Here is a 24,614-nt window from a genome sequence, read left to right on the forward strand (position 1 = left end):
GAAATTATAGTTATAAGAATCTCTCTAAGAACTACAGTCTGGTCTTATATAATTGACGCATTTAAGGTTCGACTATCCCCAAATGTATGCACGATTTCATTAAACAGTTTATTGTCATAGGTGCAGAATTTATTTACGTTTGGATATTAGTTTGAAAATTGAGCGCTCTTTGGTAGCAAAAGTATGTAACCATTAGAGGGAAAGAGAAATATTGAAATAAATTGTAAATTACATTGTGTTGTTAAATCATTGAAACATTTCAAGTCTTAATAACCCAAAATCATCAATTTCCTTTTCGTCATATTAATCCGTGTCATAATGGATGCGAAGGCTGTTTTTGACCTTAAATTTTTTTTGGGAAGACATGGATTTTTACATTCATTAACAGAACAACGTTTCTGACAAAAGAGCCATAACTACTTATTAATAATAAATGAAAGGGGAACAACTCACTCAGGTTGCAAACTTTTCATTTATTCTAAATGTAACTGAGCTGAAATTAATCATAAAAAGATGTTACAAAACGAAAATGTTCAAAGTCCGAAAGGGAAAAAAATGAGCAATACTGCTCACACTGTTGACAAGGTGAATCCGTCTGTCAAGTGACGTTACCTCAAGGAATTGTCAAAAGTTTAAATCCATTGTAAATAAATGGTCTCTCCATACACATGTCACATTGTTCATAATAGGGATGCAGTAAACATGACATTAGCATAGACACAATCATAGAGTAATTAATCAAAGAATTATTATTTTTGTCTCGACATATTTCATTTAATAGAGTGTTACGATCTCAACAATACACACTTTAATCCAATGAATTAATTCTTCAACCTTTTTATGAAGAGCTTAATTATAATTTCTGAAACGGAAAAGAAGTAAAATCTCACATTTCTAGAAATTTATTTACCCCGTTATATTCCATTTCTAGTCGATGGATCTCGTTTGGTACTAGTCGGGGTGAGTGCGGGGGGGGGGGGATTAATGATACAAAAAACAAACTTACCACTTTTGTTCCGTCCACCCATTGATACTCTCCTGCCTGATTCATCCTTAATCCTATCCAATGATACTGATTATCGGACCCCGGTTTACAAAGTTTCTGCTTCGCGTCTGGAAAGAGTATTAAAATAAACATTATTTAAGTAAAGTCAATGTAATATCTGTGTCATTTACATTAAAGAAAATAAAGTATTTAAGATTCATTCACGTCTATTTATTGAGTTATTTTTATCATGCACTTAACACCAGGCAAGAATGCTGAATTTATCAATGCTTTACTATAAGGAATAATTTTAATCTATCCCATCAATAAAAATTCTTTGATTCATTTGCGATGAATTCAAACCATCTACGGAGATCATTTTAGAAAATATTTACTTTGTCATCGAAACATATCACTTGGAATTTCCTTTTTTTCATTGGACCTGTATTCATACCCACAAAAAGATTATTTTAGAAAGCCGTCTTTTCCACCTATGTTTAGACCAATAAAACGAGCGGAAATATTCTGAGATCGTTGAATAAAATTTTGATTTTGATTCAATGAGTAAAAACCTTATTCTTTAATTTTGTTTTCATTATGATAAGACTTTCCAAGGTAAGGGACGGAATGATAATTGAAATATGACGGATTCCGTCATCTCACCCATATCAAAAACAAAATGACAAGAAACATATCGATATTCTTCAGAGGAAGAGATACTCTTTACTTTGACTTCGCTAACAAGAAACTATAGAAAAGATTTTCAGGATGAATGATATAAAATGTGGTTTCCATCTGGCATTGTTGTTTGGACATCAACGGAACGTTTTTTAAGCTACAGACTCCTCCCTGGTTGCTAGTTTTTCTGAATTCCTCGAGAATCCAATCAGGGGTTCGAACCATCGCTATGAAAGCGACGTACGCGGAGGATGGACACCATACCGCGGCCAGTGCTTATGTTTTATTTATTTCATTATTCATCTGTTCCGTGGTGTTTATAATTGTAGATCACAGCAGAAAGACAAGAGAACGATAAACGATAAGTAGAACTGTGTCGTTCTAATTGTATTTTGTGTTGTAAATTAGATTTCTGTAATAAAACTACAGTTGTCTTTAAACTTGATTTCGCCCAGCCTAATATCTTTTCCCCTTCTCTACCTAGTCTAGTCTTAGTGTATTGGCTCTGGTCTGGAGAGAAAACTACAACACATTTCCTCTACTATTCCCATCTACTATTATTCTATCAGTCGTGCTTTATCATTTCTTTATGGTGATGGTTTCGGGTATATATTTACTCTACTTAGCCTTGGTTTCAAACCAAAACATCTTATGTGTTTGCAAAGACAGGAAACCAACAGCTGGTATTAATTCAACAACGACGAATATATACATCAACAATGGCACTAAGCAGGACAATATTAATAAGCCTAATCACTCTTAAGCACCTTTAGAAGATAATGATTTTGGAGACCAAATTGTACACCTACAACTCAACCAAACTCTAAAAAGAGCAATAAAAAACAACAGAACCCTTACAAATGACTGTAACTCCTAAAATGTACATATTACGTGGTGCCTATAAAGTCTCCCTGATAACAAAGACTTATCATTCTAATATCGTTGTAGATTTTTGCACTGGGTTTCACAATATTCTAAGGAATAATCATACATTTATGACCATCTCTGTTCAGAGCATAATATTCCTCAACGCCCAGTTCCTTCATATCGTCCTTTACCTTATCAAACCATCTAGTCTCTGGGCGTACCATTTTCCTCTTTCCCGCCAATTGAAAGTCCAATACCTTTCTTCCCACGTTCTTCCTCTCACTTCTCTATACATGTCCGAACCATTTCAATCTCTCTTCTCTCATCTTTATTGATACATGTTTCACTTCAGTCAACCTTCGAATTCGTTCATTTCTCTTGGGCAAGTTCTCATCTCTCTATATGCTCGGTAAATCAAATTTTGATCATTTTGAAAATAGTAATAAACATAAATGAATATAACCGCTTCAAAAAGAAGACAATACCAAACCGAAAATTTTGGGCTCAAAACCCTTCTTCAGCCAACAATTGTTTGATTTGAAAACAAATAGTATTAAGTATAAATTGACCTACAGATGTACCCCTTACACTAGAAGACCAAGAAATATTTTTTTTCAATTAATCACTTATTTACATAGCTATACCTACAGAAATACGTACTTTTATATGCAGCTTCTTGTGTGGCATCGTCACGTATTATTAGTCCTTGACCCCCAATCCTTTCACATGCTTCAAATGCAGAGGAACAATCTTTCATTTCTTCATAGGCGACAATATACTTCTCAGCCGATTGTATGTACACCCATTTATGCTTTTCACACACTCTCTCTGTAACGCCTCCTTATGTATGCATAGAAAAAAACTATATATATATATATATATATATATATATATATATATATATATATATATATATATATTATATATATATATATATATATATATATATATATATATATATATATATAATATTTCAAGTATACTTATGATCAATAGCTGCAATATTCTTTCGAGCTTTTGCTCTCATCAGGAAGTGACAGTGAAAGTAGACTGTGTTTATCGTATTCTAAAAGGCAGGTCGCGCCAACAACAACCCGGAGAAAAAATCAACTGCAGGACACAGGCAACATGCTTACTAAACGGCAATTGCGTGATTCAAAACGTTATTTATCAAGCCACCGTTACACGACCAGACACACCAAAACAAGAAAAATACATTGGCCTCACTGAGTGTTCATTCAAAACAAGATACAACCTGTATAGTTCTTCCTTCAAAAACATGCATAAACTAAATTCTACTACAATAAGCGAACACATTTGGGACCTCAAACAAAAAAGATACAACACAGCATTACATGAAAAATCATCTCGAGAGCGCAGTCGTACTCACCCTCTTCTAAGATTTGCAATCTCTGCTTGGAAGAAAATCCTACATCTTCACAAAACCTAACATGACAAGACTCAATAGAAGAAACGAACTAACATCTTCAAGCAGACATAGTAACAAACTCATTTTATGTGATTACGGCCCACCATAAATCTGAAGACGAAATAGTACGATAAACACAACAATCATCTTTCACTTTCACTTCCTGATGAGAGTGAATGCTCAAAACAATATTGTAGAAGTTGATCATAATTATACTTAAAATATTCTATAAATAGCTCCTTATATCAAAAGGTTGAGCACTATAATTCATGGTCTTACTTTTTATAATATATAGATATATATATATATATATATATATATATATATATATATATATATATATATATAGAGAGAGAGAGAGAGAGAGAGAGAAAGAGAGAGAGAGAGAGAGAGAGTGAGGGGTATACAAAATTAACCATGAAATAAAAGATCTTAACTTTCTGTTATTCACAAAACACGACAATAATAATAACCATATACTACAAACAATGATATCAGTATACTTCCTGTAGATTGCATGAAATAATATGAAATTGTGCTGTTGGAGTGCAACGTTATTATTTTAAAATTATGGGCGCAAAGTAACATATTTTTATCCGAAATTTTCTTTTATTGGAGAATCGTCTTGTCCTTCGCGAACACTTTCCATCTCAAACGTCTCAGGAAGTATTCCATTTTGTTTAGTGGTTCTTTAAGGTATGCGTTTCTGTTTGGGTTAGGGATGATTTTCATAGAATAATCAACAGATTTCCTCGTTAGTGTCAAGCATGTTGCCAGTTGTTTCAGGGCTATTAAGACCTAAAGTGCTCAATCAACTATATGGAGCCTTATATATTTATTGATGGATGTCCTGTAGTCCAGACAGTGCTCTATAAATCAAATTAACAGTACAGCGGAGCAAATTAACTCTCTCCTTGCCGACCATTTTTCGGATTGTCCCCAAAATTTCACACCCTAACTTTATAAAAATAGATTTATTTCACTCAAACACAAAAGCTTGTAGTTCTTGTTATTCATCTATTTTTTGCTAATCGAGCTCTTCAACTCTGTGTTAAAATACTTTAACTATAGCAAACAATTTTGTTCAAATATTATGATGTACAAAATAAATTAGAATGAGAAAAATGTTGGCTGCATCGTAACAAATGTGACGATTTTCCTATGGGTGGTAAGGAAGGGGTTAAATGAGAAAAAATATCACATTTTCTCCAAGACGGCCATGTCTACACACAATGCGTTTTGTCTGATGGAGACCTTCTTGGATGAAGGATAATTCCATGGTATTCATTTTGAATATGAATGGTGCGTGATAGGGTGTCATTTTTCAAAAAAAATATGTACACGCCGTTTGCATACATACACATGACAAGACACCTCGAGTGTCGAAACGGCCGTATTGGACGAAATGTTAGTTAACTGTACTCATTGTACAATGCTCTGAATTGTTGATTTATTGAATACCATCAGAACTACAGGACATACATCAATAATAGAGCATCAAAATTTATCAATCGTAACGGTGGATACAAAATCTTTACTTCGACACACTTCTTGTTAGCAGCGACATACAAAAGTCTAAAACTAAAAGTCAAAACACGTGGACATTATGTTGAGCAAAGTTATGAGCAAATAACATTTTAAAATTCAACACTTGAACGGCGAGTACTATTCACGATAATTCAGTGAAATTTTATAAGGCTGGGCTAGCTAATAAGAAAGAAAAAGAGTGATTTAATAGGTACATATATATATATATATATATATATATATATATATATATATATATATATATATATATATATATTAATGGTTGAGCGGAAATTAGAAGGTTGGAGTCGTGTATCATTGCCGTTGAAGACTGGATGACAATTAAGACATTAAAATTAAACAATGAAAAAACTTAAATACTATTGTTAGAAAACTGCTGTTCCAAAAATGTTATATCACCTAACCATATCGTTATTGTAGGTTGTAAAATAAGGATATCTAAAATCAGTGTCCTAAATCCTGGTGTTTAGTTTGACAGTAAAATTGAAATGCAAACTCATTTTCTAAAATTATTCTAAATTATAATTTTTATTTGAAGAAAATCTCCAGTGTAAGATCCCTGCTGCATATTGATATAACGAAATTATTGGAATCTCTTCTTATACGAATTTGCGATTTCCGATATTTTTTCAATGGTTTTTAAATGCCTCACTCTCTTAAAAGCTGGTACCCAATTGCTCCAAACAATGACCACTTAAAAGGGATTTTTTCAGCTTTCAAATATGAAAAGTATATATTAAAGATATAAACGTTTACAATCTGATTAATACAATTTAGTGAGAACTATTCATAAAAATGGCTGCCTAAAAACAATAACAAAGAGCTGAGACTGAGTGACGTCAATTACGTTCTTTCGATCTCAAGACTATAAACGTCAAATGTTATCTTAGTATTCTGTGTTGGTAGAATATATCGGGCTGGCGGATGTTGTGAGTTTTTGAAACTAAGCGCACATCATCATCAATAGATCGCCCCCATTGTCTACGAGGAGTACAACACATTGACAATAAATTTGTATTTACCTTGACTGATGACTGGGCAGATTCTAATGAGGAGGAGCGTGTAATACACATGTGCTGTACGTATCATATCTGTATGCATGAAATCTGATAACAGAATGGACTCCCTTTATCGAATGATCTCAGTCAGTCTGTAAGATTATATATATATATATATATATATATATATATATATATATATATATATATATATACTTGAGATCAAAAGAAAGTATACACATTTAAAATCGTCGTTACTTTTTTATCTGTTGACGTAGGCTAATTGATTTTCCACTGAGTCGTTTACCATTAACCTTTCTGTGTACCGATAGTCGATGTTTTTGTTTTTGACCTGAAATTCGCTCACCACTTCGCGCATGTGCTAAAATAACCTTTTAGTCCCTTACTGTGGACAGCAAGAGTGTAGATTAATTATTTTTGTCGTCCGTATCTTCTTGAACTATTTTCAGGGCAGGATAACACAATACAAAATATCATCCATTAATCTTCGCGATGCCATGACTGTTTAGAACAACTGGACAGTATGTGACCAATGTCGCAAGAATGTTTAATATCACAAGGAGAACTGTATATTCCTTAGTGGATCTATTTGAAATAACACAAATCGTAAGGGACCGAAATCGAACTGGCAGACCACGAGTAACAACACACGGTGAGGACCGTTTTATACGCACCCTACATCTACGGGATTGTTTTAGGACGGCGACTGAAACTGCGCTAGAGTTCTCAGGTAAACGAATTAGTCGACACATTGTTCTTTGCAGACTTAGAGAGCATGACATTATCGCAAACATCCGTTGATGCGACAAATTATTAAAGCACATCACCGGTTGGCCCGTCTTCAGTGGGCCCGTACTCAATTGCGCTGGACAATGCATGCGTGGTCATTTGTTCTCTTCTGGCTGGTCCGTCTTCAGGGGGCCCGTGCTCATCTGCGCTGAACAATGCATGGAGGTCATTTTGTTCTCTTCTCAGCTGAATCACGCTTTTTGAAGATCATGATTTAAAAAGTCTACATTGCAAACAAGATCAACCATAAACGTTACAAATTCTAACAAAATGAATGATAAATGACAGTACTATGATTACACATAGGTTTTAAATAAACCAAAACAATATTTCATTACAATTCTGTAGGTATAACAAGTGTATATTTTGTTTTGACCACTATTATATATATATATATATATATATATATATATATATATATATATATATATATATATATATATTTTTTTTTTTTTCTATTTTCTTCATGTTCTTCTTGTTTTGACATTTACTGATATGGTCTCGCAGTGTTGGTGTTTTCTGGGTAAACAATGTCTTGTTGTTTTTTAAGGTGACTTGAGGTTTTGACGAAAATACTACTACTACTACTACTACTACTACTACTACTACTACTACTACTACTACTATTGCTACTACAACAACAACAACAACAACAACAACAACTACTACTGCTACTACTACTACTACTACTACTACTACTACTACTACTACTACTACTACTACTACTACTACTACTACTACTACTACTACTACTACTACTACTACTACCACTATTATTATAATTATTATTATTATTATTATTATTATTATTATTATTATTATTATTATTATTATTATTATTATTATTATTATTATTATTATTATTACTTTTAATAGTATGAATCATTATTGTTAGTAATATTATGATTAGTGAATAATGAAAATGTCTAAAACAAACAAAAAGAGAACAATATTTTATGGTGAGAGGTGGGGGGGGGGGACGGAGAGGAGAAAGCAAAGTAAAAAATGAATGAGTCTTTTTGGCTCATGTGGCTCTGCCATGATAAATTGACAAACATTACACAGTGGTTGCTTTAATAAAATGATGTAACCATAAGAGAAATAAACATGTGTGCTTGTTTTTGTATACATTTTGTGAATGATGTCACTTAAATATATAGATTTACGTGCCCTTACAGTCCTCTGGTATATAAACCCATACAATCCAATAAATGACTAAATCACGTTTCTCGTTATCAATGTTACTTACAATGCGTCGTTCTTTGTTAATTAATAATAATGCCAACCCCATATGCACGGCAGTTTGGCGACGAGGATGGTCAATGATTCTTATATTATTTAGGCGACAAAATGTGTTCACAAAAGTCTTAAAATGTTTTGTTAGGGAGGCTTTCCGCGCTTTTCTCGAGCTAAGGGATACAACCCAAGTATTCCTTTGACTAACCCGAGGAAAAAATAAAGTCTAGTACCTACAATTTGTTGTGTTTTTGACGGGACCGCAGATTAATATTGTGGAATTATCAACTCAGAAGCGTTACGTGAAATGTGAGAGAAAAGTTTTATTACTCTGTATAAGTTAGAGTATATACAAATATATCGCAACAACATTTTAAAAAGGAAAAATTGTATAAATAACTCAACTATGGAAAGTAAGAACAAAGAGTGCATCCTTCTCTAGGGCATGCCACTCTGATATTTGTAAGTACAAATAATATTTTAAACAATGGACTTAATGAATAATAAATAATTCAGCTGTAACTAAAATCAATCAGCTAATAACAAAGGGGAGCAACTCTTTCCTGGAGTAACTCTATGTATAGGTCCATAACACCGCCCTGTTTAGCCTGAGAATTATTTCGAAGGTTCGAAGGGTAAAATCGATCAAGGGAATTTTCTGGTACGACGCGATCTTCTCAGTTGGACAGGATCCGATTCACGATTCGATTCTGCTCCGGGGGTAGCTGCATTCGATGATGAACGCTCACAATAATCACCGTTAGTAACGAAATCGTCCTGTATGGTATTATTTGCTGAATCAGGAAGGTTGTACCGTGGTCTTATTTGTTCAATATGACGCGTCCAGGTTGTTCCGTCTCTCTGGAGAGTTACCATGACATGACGTTGTCCCAACACTTCGCCTCTCCATCATTTCGATTACCAAAACGTAACGAATAAATTTGTGTCCCAACTTCATAACGCACGGTTTAGAATTTGAGATGGATAATGGGCGAAGTGTGTCGATCAATTTACGAATTTGACGTCCATGAAGCAATTCACTCGTAGTAGGGGGAATTAGGCTAAAACCGTGCAAATTCGAGGTGAAAGCATGAAAATTTGCATACAGGTTGCTAAGACCCATAGAAAAAACATCTGATATAGAACCACTCTGGCAATCAATCATAAAGTATCGGTTTAAGGCCTTAGATTTTACCTATTACAGCTATATTAAACAAGGGAAATAACTGCGTAAAAATATATATTTTCTTCATATTCATTGTATTATGGAAAATCAGGCTAAAACCGTGCACATTGGGGTTGAAATCCTGATAACTGGCATATAGGTAGCTAAGACCCGTATAAATAACACCTGATATAGAACCACTCTGACAATTTATCATAACAGTACGTTTTTTAGCACTTTTATTTTTTTCTATATAGCATTACTTATCCGAGGAAATAACCACGACAATACAATGTGCGTTCTAAAACTTTAAATACACCGGTAACCATTTACGGTAGCTAACTGGTGGTTATTTCATGTTGTAACTAGTAGATAAAAGCGGGAGAGGGGAGAGAGAGAGAGAGAGAGAGACAGGGAGAGAGAGAGAGAGAGAGAGAGAGAGAGAATTTTAATCATTATGTACTAACCTAACTTTAGATAAAATAGGAAGAGGGGGGGAGAGGGAGTGAGCGAGAGAGAGAGGAAGAGAAAGAGGAAGAGAGAGAGAGAGAGAGAGAGAGAGAGAGAGAGAGAGAATTTTACTCATTACTGTACTAACCTAACACCACCCCCCCCCCACACACACACACACCCTACATCTACACAAGTCCGTGAAAGGCAAACCGGACCTTAAACACTTGCATCGGGTGCCGATACATTCTCTCTTACATGAACATTTGATGAGTTTTGGGACAGTTTTGAAAATTCTGGAAATAAGCTCCACAGTGGTTCATGTCGATCGTCACATTTGTTGCAGGATTCTCTTCTATAAAAGATATAATGTTAGCAAAAGCTCGACTTCTTTCAAGAACTGTGACATCATTAATATCATCAGCAGTGACATCTTTTAAAGTTTGTTTTTTTAAGTATCGTGCATGACAAATTTTATGGTATAGGGCGGTAGTGTGCCTCCTGAGCGACTAAATCTCCTCCGGCAATAAATGACAACATATTCAGAATCTTTAATAGATAATGCTATTTCACGAAAATTTTCTTCCATATCTGTTGTCATTATAGAATGGAGTACTCCCGATTCCATTTTTTAAAACAAAAAAGCACGTTTGTTTATTACAGCCAATCTATAATTTTGAACGTTGTCTCATTATTCTCGTGGGTTGCGAAATATATTCATTCGGCGACTCCTCCAAGTCAAATGACGAAGTTTGGAATCCTTGTAGGGCAATTCTTTTAGATTTCTTTAATTCTAATCGCCTAATTTTGTTGGCATTAAATTTTGCACGACAATACGTATGCCACTTAGCATCATTTTGTTTAAGCTTTCGAAAATCTCATAACTATCTGATGAATTTTAAAATATAGATACATCCAACTTGTTTTCATCCAAAACCAAAGAATTGAATTGTGTTAAATCTTCAAAAAGAGTTTCATAGCCTTGCCCTTTGTCATACCTCCTCGACTTAGAGGGGCATTCTAAACGGTCTGTGTTATCTTGTTGGCATATCAAACACTGGTCCCAGTCTCTGGGAGCAGTTCTTTTTGCCATTGCATGTGTATCTGAAAGCATGCAAACGCATTCCTTTATTAGGCATATGCAATATTCTTTCATTACTCTCTCTCTCTCTCTCTCTCTCTCTCTCTCTCTCTCTCTCTCTTTCTTTCGTTCTTTCTGTTAAAGACCCATCATCAGCAGGCAAAATGTGTGCAGTGCCTTACATCAGGATACAACAGTACAAATAGAACATTCTCCCATCGTCCCTTTGAGGGAAATAACGTAAAGTAAATAACTTGCAACAATACAGCATCATAGTGGTTGCTGATGATGATAATGATGATAATTATAGCAATGTAAGTGGTATGCTGACTCTTTACTGTCATCAAGTTTGATCGAAATAGGTTTTAACTCACGTAAAATGATTATAGCAGTATTTTTGGAAAGAAAAGAAAACAGGAGGAGGGGAGAAGGAGCACTGTCCTTTGTCAACACCGGTTATCGGCATTTATTGAGCTGTGTTCTGCTAGTCTGTTTTGTCTACCCCTCTGCTCATCTGCCCGTCCGTTTTAGAGCAATTGATTATACTTATTAAATCAGATGCAGAAAAATCTTATATTATAGAATATTGCTCGCTTGACGTGAAATTGAATAATATTTACGATTAAATAATTTGTATGGTTCGTGAATCGAAAGTAAAGGGAAAGGAAAACATCCGCTTCGACGCTAAAAATAGTCACCAATGGGAATCCAAAGGATGACGTAAAACAACCTTGGGTCGGCTTGCCTCGAATGTTTACACAATAAAAATGAAAGAAATTATTGTCGTCCATTTCAAAATTTTCTCATCTTAAAAACCTTGTATCTCAACTAATACTGATCTCTCAGAGTGGTTCTATATCATAAATTATAGGGTTTTTTCATATTCTACAACATACGTAATTTTCATGCTTTCAACCCTGTTTGCACAATTTTTGGACCTAATTCCCCCTACTATCGGTGACGAACCAGAAGCTAAAGGTGTGCGACGATATTGCATAAGATATTGTTGCAAGGCTTGTCTTGGAGGAAAAGACGATTTTCTCAAAGCCTTTTTAAAACTTCTCACAAGTCGTTCTGCGGCACCCTTTGTAGCGGGATGGTAGGGAGCTCCAGTGAGATGTTTGATTCCCCTCTCCCTACATCATGTCTGAAATTAGTCAGAAGTGAAGCATGCTGCGTTGTCCGACACGATTGGGTGAGGATAGCCGAAGTGAACGAAGTTCTCTACCAGAAGGCTAGTTGTTGCTTTCGTTGACGTCGAACTGGTTGCATGAATACATGGGTAATTTGAGTAGGCGTCGACCATTACTAACCAGTTATTGCCCATAGAATTCACTACGTGATCGATGTGTACTCGACTCCACGGTGAGTCAGGGGTTATTCATGGATGGTTTTGCTCCTTTGGTGTTTTCTTTGATGTTCTGCATACGTAACACATCCACGACACGTATTGACGATGTCACAATCAATACCTGGCCAATATACGATCGTTCGCGCTAATTGTTACATGCGTTGCATGCCGAAATGACCGTTGTGAAGGATGTTGAGGACGTCTCGTTGCAAGCTCTTAGGAATAACGATTCTTGAACCGTAGAATAAACATCCATGAGACGTTATCAGCGTGTCCTTGATCTTGAATAATGGTTTAAGAATGTCCGTTTTAGAATCTGATTTATAACATTTACGACTCGTATTTCTCAAGACAACTGATATGGTGTCATCTTTAGCAGATTATCTAGCGATGACTTCGGGGTCAGTAGCTCGTAGCTATTTTCTAATTGTAGATAGAGACTGCATACACTGTGTTGACATCTTCCCCATCTTCCTCTCTGTCGAAAACTGGGTCGGAACTTGTAGGATATCTGCTTAGTGCATCAGCATCAACATGATGAGCTGTCTTACGAAATTCAATTCTATAGTCACTCGGACATCGTGTCAAGGCTCATCTGGCTAGGAGGTTGGCAGCTAAAGCAGGTTCTAGATTGTTTTGTTTTTTTGAACCAAAGAGCGACAATAAAGGCTTGTGATCGGTTACGGGTATGAAATTGCAACCGTAAAGAAATTGGTGAAATTTACTCAGCGCAAAAATGATTGATATCGCTTCCTTCTGAATCTGACTATATCTTCGCTGAGTATTGTTCAAAATTTTAGAAGCGGTATGAAATTGCAACCGTAAAGAAATTGGTGAAATTTACTCAGCGCAAAAATGATTGATATCGCTTCCTTCTGAATCTGACTATATCTTCGCTGAGTATTGTTCAAAATTTTAGAAGCATTGGCAATCGGTCTTTCACTACCGTCTGGGAAGCGATGGACCAATATTTGATGCGTCACAAGATATACCAATGTCGAGAGATGGATCACAATGAACAAAAATAGTTTCGTCACAAAGAAGTCTCTTCACATGATAAAAAGTTGTTTGTTCTTTAGCTGTCCATTTACATTTAACTTCTTTCTTGGCTATCTGATAGAGTGGCTGGCTCTAAGACAGTTGAAAGATTTTGTAAAAATTACGAATAAAATCGTAATTGTCCTAAGAACGATTTTAGGCTCGATACATTAGTGGGTGGCGGAATTTTATTGATTGCATCAACTTTTGTACCTTTGGCAATGCCGTCTTTTGATAGTAGATGACCCAAATACTGACACTGTGATTCTGTGAAAGAACATTTTGGAGATTACAGGGAAGTCCCTTATCATGTAGTCGCTGCAATAATCTTCGCAGATTGTGTAAATGATCGGTGGCATCGTTGTCACTTACAAGGATATCGTCGATATAGACTGCGACACCTGGAAAATCCTGAGTCAGTTGATCCATTATTTGTTGAAAATATCCGGGAGCTGAACTGATGCTAAAATGTAGTCTCGTTTGAAGAAGAATACATTTAAGCGTGTTGAGTACGAGGCCTTCTTGCGATTTTAGTGACAACGGGATTTGTGTGTAAGCCTCGTCTCGGTCGATTCTGGAAAATCCGTAGCCTTCTCCCAAATTGCGAATAAGATCCTCGGGTAACCGTATCAGATATCTGTGAGTTTCCAATTGTGGATTAACTGTAACAGAGTAATCTCCGCATACTCGAATTTTCGGTCTCTCACCACTGGTTGTCTTCTTTTTTATTGGCACAATCGGTGTTCCAAATTCGTTGGAAATATGTAGGTTTCCAAATACCCTTTGTAATACCGGCATCCAGGCTCTTGTTGAAGTCGTCCTGAATCGCATGTGGGACGGAACGAGGCTTGTGAAACCGGCGTCACATTGGCTTTGAATTTAATGTCAAGTTCAAAATCTTTCAATTTACCTAGTTCTGGTTTGAAGACATCAGGAAATTCTTCACACACTTGTTTACATGCCTTCTTAAGATGTGACATGTCTGTTGCGGGCTTACTACGAACAGATTTTACTTTTTTCGTTTGAAACACTTCATCTACCGAAACATTGAGCATTTGTAAGGCAGAACGTCCTAATAAGTGTAACGGCATAGTGGTGACAACAAAGTGAATTTCGCAGCACTTATCGTTCACAGACATAGGGAAGAAAACAGCTCCCATGACGGCAAGTTCCTGGTTGGATGCACAATGATACTTAATGTTGGCATTCGAGAGTTGCGGTTTGCCAATCCTCTCCCATGTCCTAGTTGAAATGAAATTGTCACATGTCCCTGTAACTATTTCGAAAACAAATTCATGTTGGATACAGTCGTAGATAACTTAAGCGGTGCGACTGAAACGAAATTGACCCGTGACTTCCGACGAAGTGTGTTAATTTTAGACAGACTTGATATTCTCTTTTTACGTCTACAGGCTCTCTCGATGTGTCCAGTTTTCTGACAGAAGCGACAAACGGCTGTTTTGAATTTGCAGTTTTGTCTGTTGTGGCGCCCATCGCCACTGTCAGCTCTGTCTGTCTTTCATTCCAACGTTTGATATGCTGTTTGTTTTGACTGCCTTGCTGAATTATCCGAGTCTGTTTTCTTTGAGGCTCAATTTTATGGACCTCAGGTTGAACAGATAATGCAGTCTCGTTAGCCGCTATTGATTCATCTTTTATCTCCGTGGCGACCTCGAGGGCTTTGTGAAACGAAAGCTCGTCTTCCGTGTTTTTGAAGCGCTTCAAGAACAGCTTTGGTGTTAACTGCACACATTAAACAAGTACGCATGACGTCATCCAGGGGATTTTCAATGGATGCGGAATCGCATGTCACAGTGCTCTGACGAATTCTAGCTGCCAATTCCTGAATAGTTTGCCTGGTTTCATCTGGAGGCCCGTCCAAAACTTATAACGTTCTTTGACAACAAATAGTCGAGGGTGGTACTGCTCCATCCTATATTTTTCGATTCCTGCAAGACTGAGTGCCGTTATCGCCTTAGCTGGTGTTTCTTGACTCGCCATGTTAGTCAGTATTTTGTAAACAATCGGCGATTGATTGACAAGGAAAACGTCTGCTTCCTTCTCATCAGGTACGGAGTGAGCTGTTAAAAATGTATTAAAACGCTGCCAGTAGTCGCTCCATATCTCTAAGGCAGGGTCGAATGCGACAAAGCTCGGAATAGCTGGAGGTTTTGGTAAACACATACTGATACCTGCCATAAGGTTCATGAACATTTCCACCTTCCTTTCTTGTCGTTCAACAACTTACTTCATTTGCTCTTGTTGTTGTTCGATCTGTTGTTGTAATATGGTGATGACCTCTTCATTTGACATAATGACAGTACTGCTGACACGATTATTATGTACAATACGGGTACAAAGATGCGACGCGAGCAAAGGGTAGTAAATTATTGACAAAATACAACTATACAATTACTCAACCAAGCGTCCCACTGCTTGGTTGTATGAAGACGAAATACCGCTTTCTTTACTTCCGTGACGTAACAGTTGACTTCAGTGCCAATGAGCTGTACTGGGGAAAAAATGAGGGAAGGCGTCTTACCACGTGATGGGCGGTTGTCCACTTACCACGTGCTGACCACACTGCAGGCAAAAAAGGCACTTTCTCCGGTTTTCTCAGCTGGCAGGTTTCCGTCCATGATGTGCTCACTTTTCGACTGACCTAACAAAACGGTCCGATAACCATATGCGCAGGATATAGGTGAAAAATCCTCGTCGCCAATGTTGTGTTTTTGACGGGACCCCAGATTGTGGAATCACTCAACTCAGAGGCGTTACGTGAAATGTGAGCTAACAGTTTTATTACTGTGTATAAGTTAGAGTATATACAAATATATCGCAACAACATTTTAAGAAGGAAAAATTGTATAAATAACTCAACTTTGGAAAGTAAGGAACAAAGAGTGCATCCTTCTCTAGGGCATGCCACTCTGATATTTGTAAGTACAAATAATATTTTAAACAACGGACTTATGATTAATAGCTAATTCAGCTGTATATAAAATCAATTAGCTAATAACAAAGGGGAGCAACTCTTTACTAGAGTAACTCTATGTGCAAGTCCATAACACTTTTAAATAAGCCTAATAGGAGAAACAAAACCCGAAGACCTTTAACATGCCTTTACCTAGCATTAATAGAAAATAAATCCTCGGACCTCTGACCTCGAGCTAACCCTAATAGAAAAAAGAACCCTAGGACTGCTCTACACTACATTTCAATAATTCAACGACAAAATGACCTCGTAAAACCAAAACAATCTTCATATTAGGAAATTTTAAACGTTTACCAACCAAACAAATTTGTTTTACAACTACAAAGTTTTAAAAGCTACTAAATAAAGACGTTTTGATTAAATAAACTTATGACAAAGGACCCACGGTCAATATAACAATATAAAGTGAAGCTATCTTGAGGACCGTGCGGAATGTCTCCCTTTTGTTGTTAATGCCATGACGAAAAATCATCGATAACCGGTTACGTTGATAATTATATAAGGGGAGGCTTCCAAAATCTTCTCGTGCTAAGGGAAGCAACCCTAATATTCCCTCAACTAACACCAAAAAAAAAAAAAAAGTAGTACATTTTACTAACCCTAATAGAAAAAACAACACTCCAATACCATTTCTAAGACTTATGACTAAAACCCTAATGGTGGGAACAAACCTTGATAGATTTGTGAAAGTTTAAACTTTCCTAATACAACCATTGTTTCGGTTTTTCGCCGCTATTTTTGTGTGAAGTATTGAAGCAGTCCTAGGTTGTTTTGTTTTCTATGAGGGTTAGCTTGAGGTCGGAATATTATCTTTCTCTTAGTAATAGAAAAAAAATCCTCCGACCTCGAACTGACCCTAAAAACCCTAGACCTGCTACAATACTTCACAAAAATGGCGGCGGGAAAAAAAAAACAATGGTTGTATTTGGAAAGTTTAAACTTTTACTCATCTATCAAAGTTTGTTCTAGAGTGTTTAAACTGCTACTATATATTGAGAAATTAAATAGATAAACGCATGATAAAATATCCATGGTGAAAGTATAAATTGAAAAAAAATGCTAGCCCGTGTAGCTTTCAAAAGTCTTCCCCAAATAAGATTCTTGTCTAGACATCCCAACTTCGAAACGGAAAATATTCGATGTTTTGATCTCGTTCAGAAAAGGTCACCGATTCATGAAATGTGTTGATCATTTCCCTTATTAGTTGATAACTGAATGAATGAGTAACTTCTTTTAAAATAAATTAAACAATAATACAAATTACTTACCTATATTTTTACCTAAATATGATCCAATAACGACTGCAACTTTTCACGAAATGGCAAACGACGAATATCGATATTACACTTTTTATTTGTTTTTGACTGACTGGATAACACGACAACACAATCTGATGACGTCATTTTTCACTGATTGATTCTTCTTCTTCTTCTTCTTCTTCTTCTTCTTCTTCTTCTTCTTCTTCTTCTTCTTCTTCTTCTTCTTCTTCTTCTTCTGGTTAAGGCAGCCATCGCCAACTTGTTGACGATTGATGCTGCTCTGTAGTGTACATTAGGTTGTCAGATAAGACGTCTTTGAAAGCTTTTGTATATGTTGGGCGCGTAAAATTCTGAGAGGCTGTTCTATTCCTTTGCTTTTTGGGGGAAGAAACGCGATTGTCTGTGAAATGTTTAAATGCTGGAATATTGTACATTGACTTGTCGAAAGTTTAGGCTGAAACTTGTATGTAATGTTAATTTGACTGTGGTGACATTTGTAAAAGTTAATGAGTCGTGACTGGTGTCTACGGGAAATGAGTGGCAGTAATCCAAAAATCGTCATGGCAGTGTCTGCTGTTTCTTCTATAAAAGTAATAACAATGAATATAACAGCTTCAAAAAAGAACAAAATACCAAACATGAACGTGTCGGTCTCAAAACCCTTCCTCAGCCAGCAATAAAAAAACAATAAAGACATAAATACATTACTAAATTCCTGACAGACGACAGATATATTATTTAGGTGTTCTCTGTAGAAAAATATTGTCATAAAAATCAGAGAGATCATTGCAATTATAATATAAAATACCTTGCTCAGAAACAACATAGTTATAATCGAGACAATAAAGAAGAATACAAAAAAAAAGAAACTCGTTAAGAAACTACATCATAAAATAATCAGAGATAAACACATACATAAATAAATCAATAATCTCGATCAGAAACACGGAAGAAATCACCAGAACAACAAATATTTTAAATGTATTTTAAAAAACATTATGCCTTTTCCGCCACGACATCATAAGATATCGTCGCCTAGGCATTCCACAAAGGAATATAGATAACTCATCAAACAAGATGTCTGATGACAACAGGAATCACCCATGTTGTCCTAGTGAGCAAATTGGGGGTTAATAAACTTGCTCAAGGATAAAACGAAAGTGCCTGAAGCGGGGATCGAACCTTATCCACTCGGCCACTTCCCCCCCCCCCCCCCCCCTGTATTTTAATAAGATAAAAAAACAAGAAAAACTAACCGAAAATAAAAACAAATTTAGGAAATTCCTTTTCATAAAGGAGACAAGGCCAAACACGAAAAATGAGAAAAGAATAGATTACTTCGCTCAAAATAAAAACAGAACAAAAACCAGAAATCAAGATTGTCATTTATTGTTGTTGTCATGGTTTTTTTTATTCCTTTTGATGATCACAATACTATAAATAATAATAATAATAATAATATATAATATAATAATAATAATAATAATAATAATAATAATAATAATAATAATAATAATAATAATAATAATAATAATAATAAAATAATAGTCATCATCATCATCATCATCATCATCATCATCATCATCATCCTCATCATCATCATCATCATCATCATCATCATCATCATCATCATCATCATCATCATCATCATCATCATCATATAATATATAATAATAATAATAATAATATAATAATAATAATAATAATAATAATAATAATAATAATAATAATAATATAATAATATAATAATAATAATAATATAATAATAATAATAATAATAATAATAATAATAATAATAATAATAATAATAATAATAATAATAATAATTAATAATAATAATAATAATAATAATAATAATTAGGAGAGAAGAAGAAGAGAAGAAGAAGAAAAGAAAAGGAGAAGAAGAAGAAGAAGAAGAAGAAGAAGAAGAAGAAGAAGAAGAAGAAGAAGAAGAAGAAGAAGAAGAAGAAGAAGAAGAATCGACAGCTAAAATTATGATCGTAGGTGATTGCAGGATAACTATCGACATTCTGTGTACAATTTTCCGATTTAATGTGATATGGATCACCCCCATTCACACATTCAATTTTTTAATTGTAATGTGTTTTCGATACAGTGTCCACTGTGTTGAAATCATTAGTCATCATTTTGAAGAAATATTAATCATTATCAACATGAATATTTCTTCAACTAGGGCGACTAGGGCTTTCAACACAATAGACACTGTATCGAAAACACACTACAAATAACAAAATTGAATGTGTGAATGAACAAATACTGTAAACCAATTGTAGCTGGTTCAAAATTGGGGAGGGCACGTTATCTCTTTCGCCTTTAAATCAGCGTTGCTGAAGGGTTTTGTATTGTGTGCTGACGTTTGATTTTTGAACCAGAAAATCCGAAAAAGATGAAATTACAATGATCTAAATTGGAAAATATAATGGATGTGACTAGTTTCTTTCTTGCTACATCAGAAATGAATGCTATAATATGAATTATTTTTCTAAGATCAAAAATCTGCCCTTTTTATATTACGTTTATGAAAACAAACGCCATGTTTCTTAAATATTTTCAAATGAGGGGCAGTATAAAATAAATACCAAGCTCAAGAACTGAACCCTTCGGGGACATGCTATTTCAGATGATACACAGTTGGCTAAAATCTTTTGTAATGATTAGTTGTTTTAGGTTAGATTTATCAGATGAAAACAAATCTAAATCTGAGCTAGATAAACCAAGAGTCAGTTCAAGACTCTTTAAAAGTATTGCATTATCCGATGTGTCAAAAGCCGCCGAAAGATCTAACAAATTAAGAATAGAAATTGATCCTTTTATCAATGATGTCAAGAATGCCATTAACTACCAGCACGACAGCTGTTTCATGATACAGTTTGCTAGATAAGCAAAGGAAAAGACTTTCATGAGACCACAAAGTTCATTGTTTGCTTTCAATATAACAAGAGAGACCCCATCTCTATCATTGTACTAGGGGAAAATACCCATGTCAAATGAGAAAAATTATAATTAAAAACACACTCAGATATCACATTTTATTTCATCTCTACATTTTACATTCTTTCATTTATTTAAAAAAAATCAATCTGAATGTCATCTGTTAAATTTCTCTTTATCACTTCAGTGCTTCAAACTTTATAAGGCTATATGCACAATAACGAATTGGTTTTTGTAAGTAATTCATACTATTTACTTCTAAAAGTAGAACTTTTATTTACTTCAAAACACCAACATACGAGAAACAGCTGACAAAATAAATAATGCACCATATTTGGAGGTCTGGTGGCGCAAAACGTAATTAAACCTTGCTCTGTTTTTACAGCCTATTAAAAGAAAGTAATATCTTGAAACAGTTGAATTTTGGGTGAAATAGTTTCCATCAGAGTAGTTGATGATCTCTTTATAAAAGGTCTGTATCCTGCCAATTGCTTCTTTAGTGAGGGTAGCATTGAAATGTTGATCGTTTATTTGAATTATTCCCGCTAATACACTCCAGCAGTCAAGAGAAGAAATATTACTCAACAAAGACAGCAGGTATTTTTCTTTGCTGTAAGGGGCACTAAGACAATGCAATTGTATTGTTCTTGACATCTCTTTAAATGTAAAATCTACATAATGTGTCAAAAACAGCTATACATACCATATTCTTATAATTGACCATGATGCATTTCCTAACTGAGGCTAAAAAACTTAAGATCATTTGCTTAATCCGGACATTGTTTTAGAACCAATGTTATACTTGTTTTCCTTACTTCTTTTTTTTTCAATTCTTCGAGATAGTTGTCATCATTTCTTTTTCCATGACGTCTGTTAATGTTGTAAGCTCTGTTTGCGGATGCCCTGTGTTACTGGAAACCAATTGTTGAGTTAATTTGTGTGGGTCAACAATGCGTGAAAAGTGTCTTCTTTCATAAAATATTTTTGACTGGACCTCAGGTCCATCCCTTTCTCTTGTGTTTATGTTTGATGTCGGCGCAGATTCGTAAGTGTGTGTTTTCATGTTGCTTGGTGTTGAAATTGCTGATGTATACTGACCCCGGATCAGTTTAGTCCAGAAATATTTGACATTTGGTTTGAGAAGACAGTAGAAAATAAAAATGAAAAAACCTTGAAAGGTGTTTAATATTACAAACAAGTAACTGAAAATAGTCTGACTTGACACGATGCTCAAAAATCCAAAAACCCAAGCCAGACCTAGAAGACATGCAAGGGACATGCCGCCTTTCAATTGCCTTTTGATTGCTTTTCTTCCAGAAGGCAAAAGTTCATCACTTGACGCACGTATTAGGTATCGAATCACGATAGCAAATATGACATAGTTAAACATCATAAGTAAAAAGGCTGGTAGAATGAATGAATAGTAAGCAGCAGGTGATTTAATCCAGCAAATATCGTCATATATAAGATCGTAGCTTTCTATCGAAAAATGTAACGCGGTGACTGAAACAATTAAAAAGGGAACTCCCCAAGATACTAGAGAAAATATGATTACGTAATTTCTTTTGACGTTAATGAAAACTTTAACCATTCCCATGTACAAGTAATAAGCGTCACATGACATCCATATGAGAGCAGAAAGCATGAAATAGTGTAAAGACATCGCTACACACTTACACAAAACATTAATCCAATATCTAGTATATACAACAAACGCGTTTACTATGAAGAGTATATTCATCATCATTAGAGCTGCACAAATGTGCATCAATATTTGAGATGGTGTGTCCTTTAGCAAAGAGGGATAGAGACAGTAAGTCAAAATAGTGACTGCAAGGGTAATCGCAGACGTAACGCATCCCACAATTGACAAAATATCCAAAAATATTGTGTGCTTTGTACCGGGTTCATCAATAGTCATTATAAAGGCAAAACTAGAGAGGTGATTACAACTGCACGTTACAAAATCTGTACCAAATTCTAAAACAATACATCCGTCCTCCTCCCAATTTCCCATTTCTCCGTTTATATTTATACTGTAAGGATCCCAGAAAACACATTTTGGTAACATGTTTGATTTTTGGTGCAAAAAAGTGAGAGTAACATCTTCATTTAAGTCTTTGACTTGCACACCAGGTACACTGATGGATACCACTCTGCTGTCAATTTTTTCGAATGTACTATTTAGATCCAATCCAATATATTTGGCCTCTGTGTACACTGCAACGCTAATACGGTCCATTTTATATTTGTCTTCAGCCGATAGAGACTCGATGATAGCTCTTATTGATAAAACTATAGTTATCTTCCCTATTTTGCCTGGGTATTCCTTTTGTTTATCTTTGACCTCTACGACAGTGATATGACCATTTCCTGGACTTATAGCGTCATAAATTACAGAGTAGTTCCAGATTCCTGAATCATTGATGGACAACCTATTAACCAAGAGGCCAATGTTTGTTGATGAAAACTCAAAGGAAGATTTCTCGGTCAAATGTACTTTAGCTGTTACTCTTTCTACGTATACTGGAATACTCTGCAGGGATTTAGAATCTAGATGGTTAATGCAACATTCGGTGACTCTGGTGATGGACCCGAGAAGGTTTTCAGCGCTTGTAACCGTTGCAACATTCTTAAGACCGTGTGTGAAGTTGTCCAGTTTAGAGAGTATATCATATGCCATTAGTCTTTGTCGAACTATACTTTCATTATTATGAATCGCGTTGTCCAAGTAATGAAGCAGATCTGTTGATTTCTGTACATCATCTGGAAAAAAAAGCACACAGTATAAAACTGGGGTAAGTTATAAAAAAGAATATTCATTTTACAAGAAATAAATGATTCAAATTAGTGCGTCCCAAAATATGACAGAATGTATTATGGACACCGCGCTTGAAAGCGTGATTAGAAACCAGCGTGCTATGCTCCTTTAAGTTCTTACCCATTATGTCTGTCACACACTTCTTCTTTTTCTTCGTGCATAACAGTAAACGACCTGGGGTGTGTTGTCACAGTATTTGTATTAGTTTGTTGTAGGCTTAGCAAATTTCCTGTCGGGTTCAAATTTCTTCATTGCTTGCCAAGTACCGCAGCTTGAGTGTATAAAATTGAGACTTCCCACGGCCTCTTGCTACCGTTCCCCCTTCCGTCTACCGTTCTGGGCCTGGTGGTAGTCGTCGTAGCGCTCCCTCGTGGAGATAGGTCTGTAGATTTTCCGATTGTCCCACGGAATAGAGCATTGCCCAGTCTTGACCAGCAGTGTGTTAAATTTGGTTATGTTCTCGGACATTGGAAGAATGCAAGGAAGATCTGCTCAGTATAGGAAGTAAATTTCTCCCAGATAGTCTTCCTGAAAATCCATTTGCAGAGTATGGAGACTGCGTCTTCAAGCTTGTCATTCCAGCTATGACAAGTATCCGCTGATACTGGCAGTGGAAGTCCCAAAGGACTGTCGGCGTAACCTGTCATGTCATTCCGTCACGCACTTCGTCAGTAGGGTGGGATCTGGAGTGTGGTCCTTATTGTGGGTACCACCTAGAAGGTGCCTTTGGCTGTAGAATCGTACAATCGGTGTTTTTCATTACATTTAATCCATGTACGGGGTTTTTAACCACCTCTTTACAGTCCTGATAGCCGCACACGTTGTCAATGCTATTAGAGTTGCCTTGACAACCGGAATGATGGTTAAACACGGATCGATGATGCTCTTGGAACTTTTGCAAATGTTGTGCAAGGATAACCGACAAGTCTCCATCGAAATTCTTTTCAACGC

At 35.6% G+C, this 24,614-nt stretch overlaps 2 protein-coding genes across 2 annotated transcripts in view; both read right to left on the minus strand.

Moving 5' to 3' along the window:
* The window catches only part of LOC144958227 (uncharacterized), a 36,745-nt gene extending 18,782 nt beyond the window's left edge, over nucleotides 1-17,963 (minus strand). The window contains exons 1-4 of the mRNA XM_078890061.1: nucleotides 17,900-17,963; nucleotides 6,530-6,657; nucleotides 3,191-3,370; nucleotides 1,007-1,113 (exon numbers count right to left, since the gene is read on the minus strand). Coding sequence (XP_078746187.1) covers nucleotides 1,007-1,113; nucleotides 3,191-3,370; nucleotides 6,530-6,608 — 366 coding nt within the window. The 5' untranslated portion in view covers nucleotides 6,609-6,657; nucleotides 17,900-17,963. The remainder of the gene's footprint in view (nucleotides 1-1,006; nucleotides 1,114-3,190; nucleotides 3,371-6,529; nucleotides 6,658-17,899) is intronic.
* Nucleotides 17,964-20,749: 2,786 nt separating this feature from the next.
* Nucleotides 20,750-24,131, minus strand: LOC144958228 (adhesion G-protein coupled receptor G2-like). Its single transcript, XM_078890062.1, has 4 exons — nucleotides 23,996-24,131; nucleotides 21,941-23,608; nucleotides 21,134-21,228; nucleotides 20,750-20,875 (listed from the first exon to the last, which is right to left on the minus strand). Exons 1-4 carry the CDS (start codon nucleotides 24,129-24,131, stop codon nucleotides 20,750-20,752), a joined length of 2,025 nt encoding a protein of 674 aa, XP_078746188.1.
* Nucleotides 24,132-24,614: the final 483 nt, after the last annotated feature.

Source organism: Berghia stephanieae, chromosome 12, assembly GCF_034508935.2.
Source record: "Berghia stephanieae isolate SIO BIC M18660-M18661 chromosome 12, UCSD_Bste_1.3, whole genome shotgun sequence".
Lineage (NCBI taxonomy): Eukaryota > Metazoa > Mollusca > Gastropoda > Nudibranchia > Aeolidiidae > Berghia > Berghia stephanieae.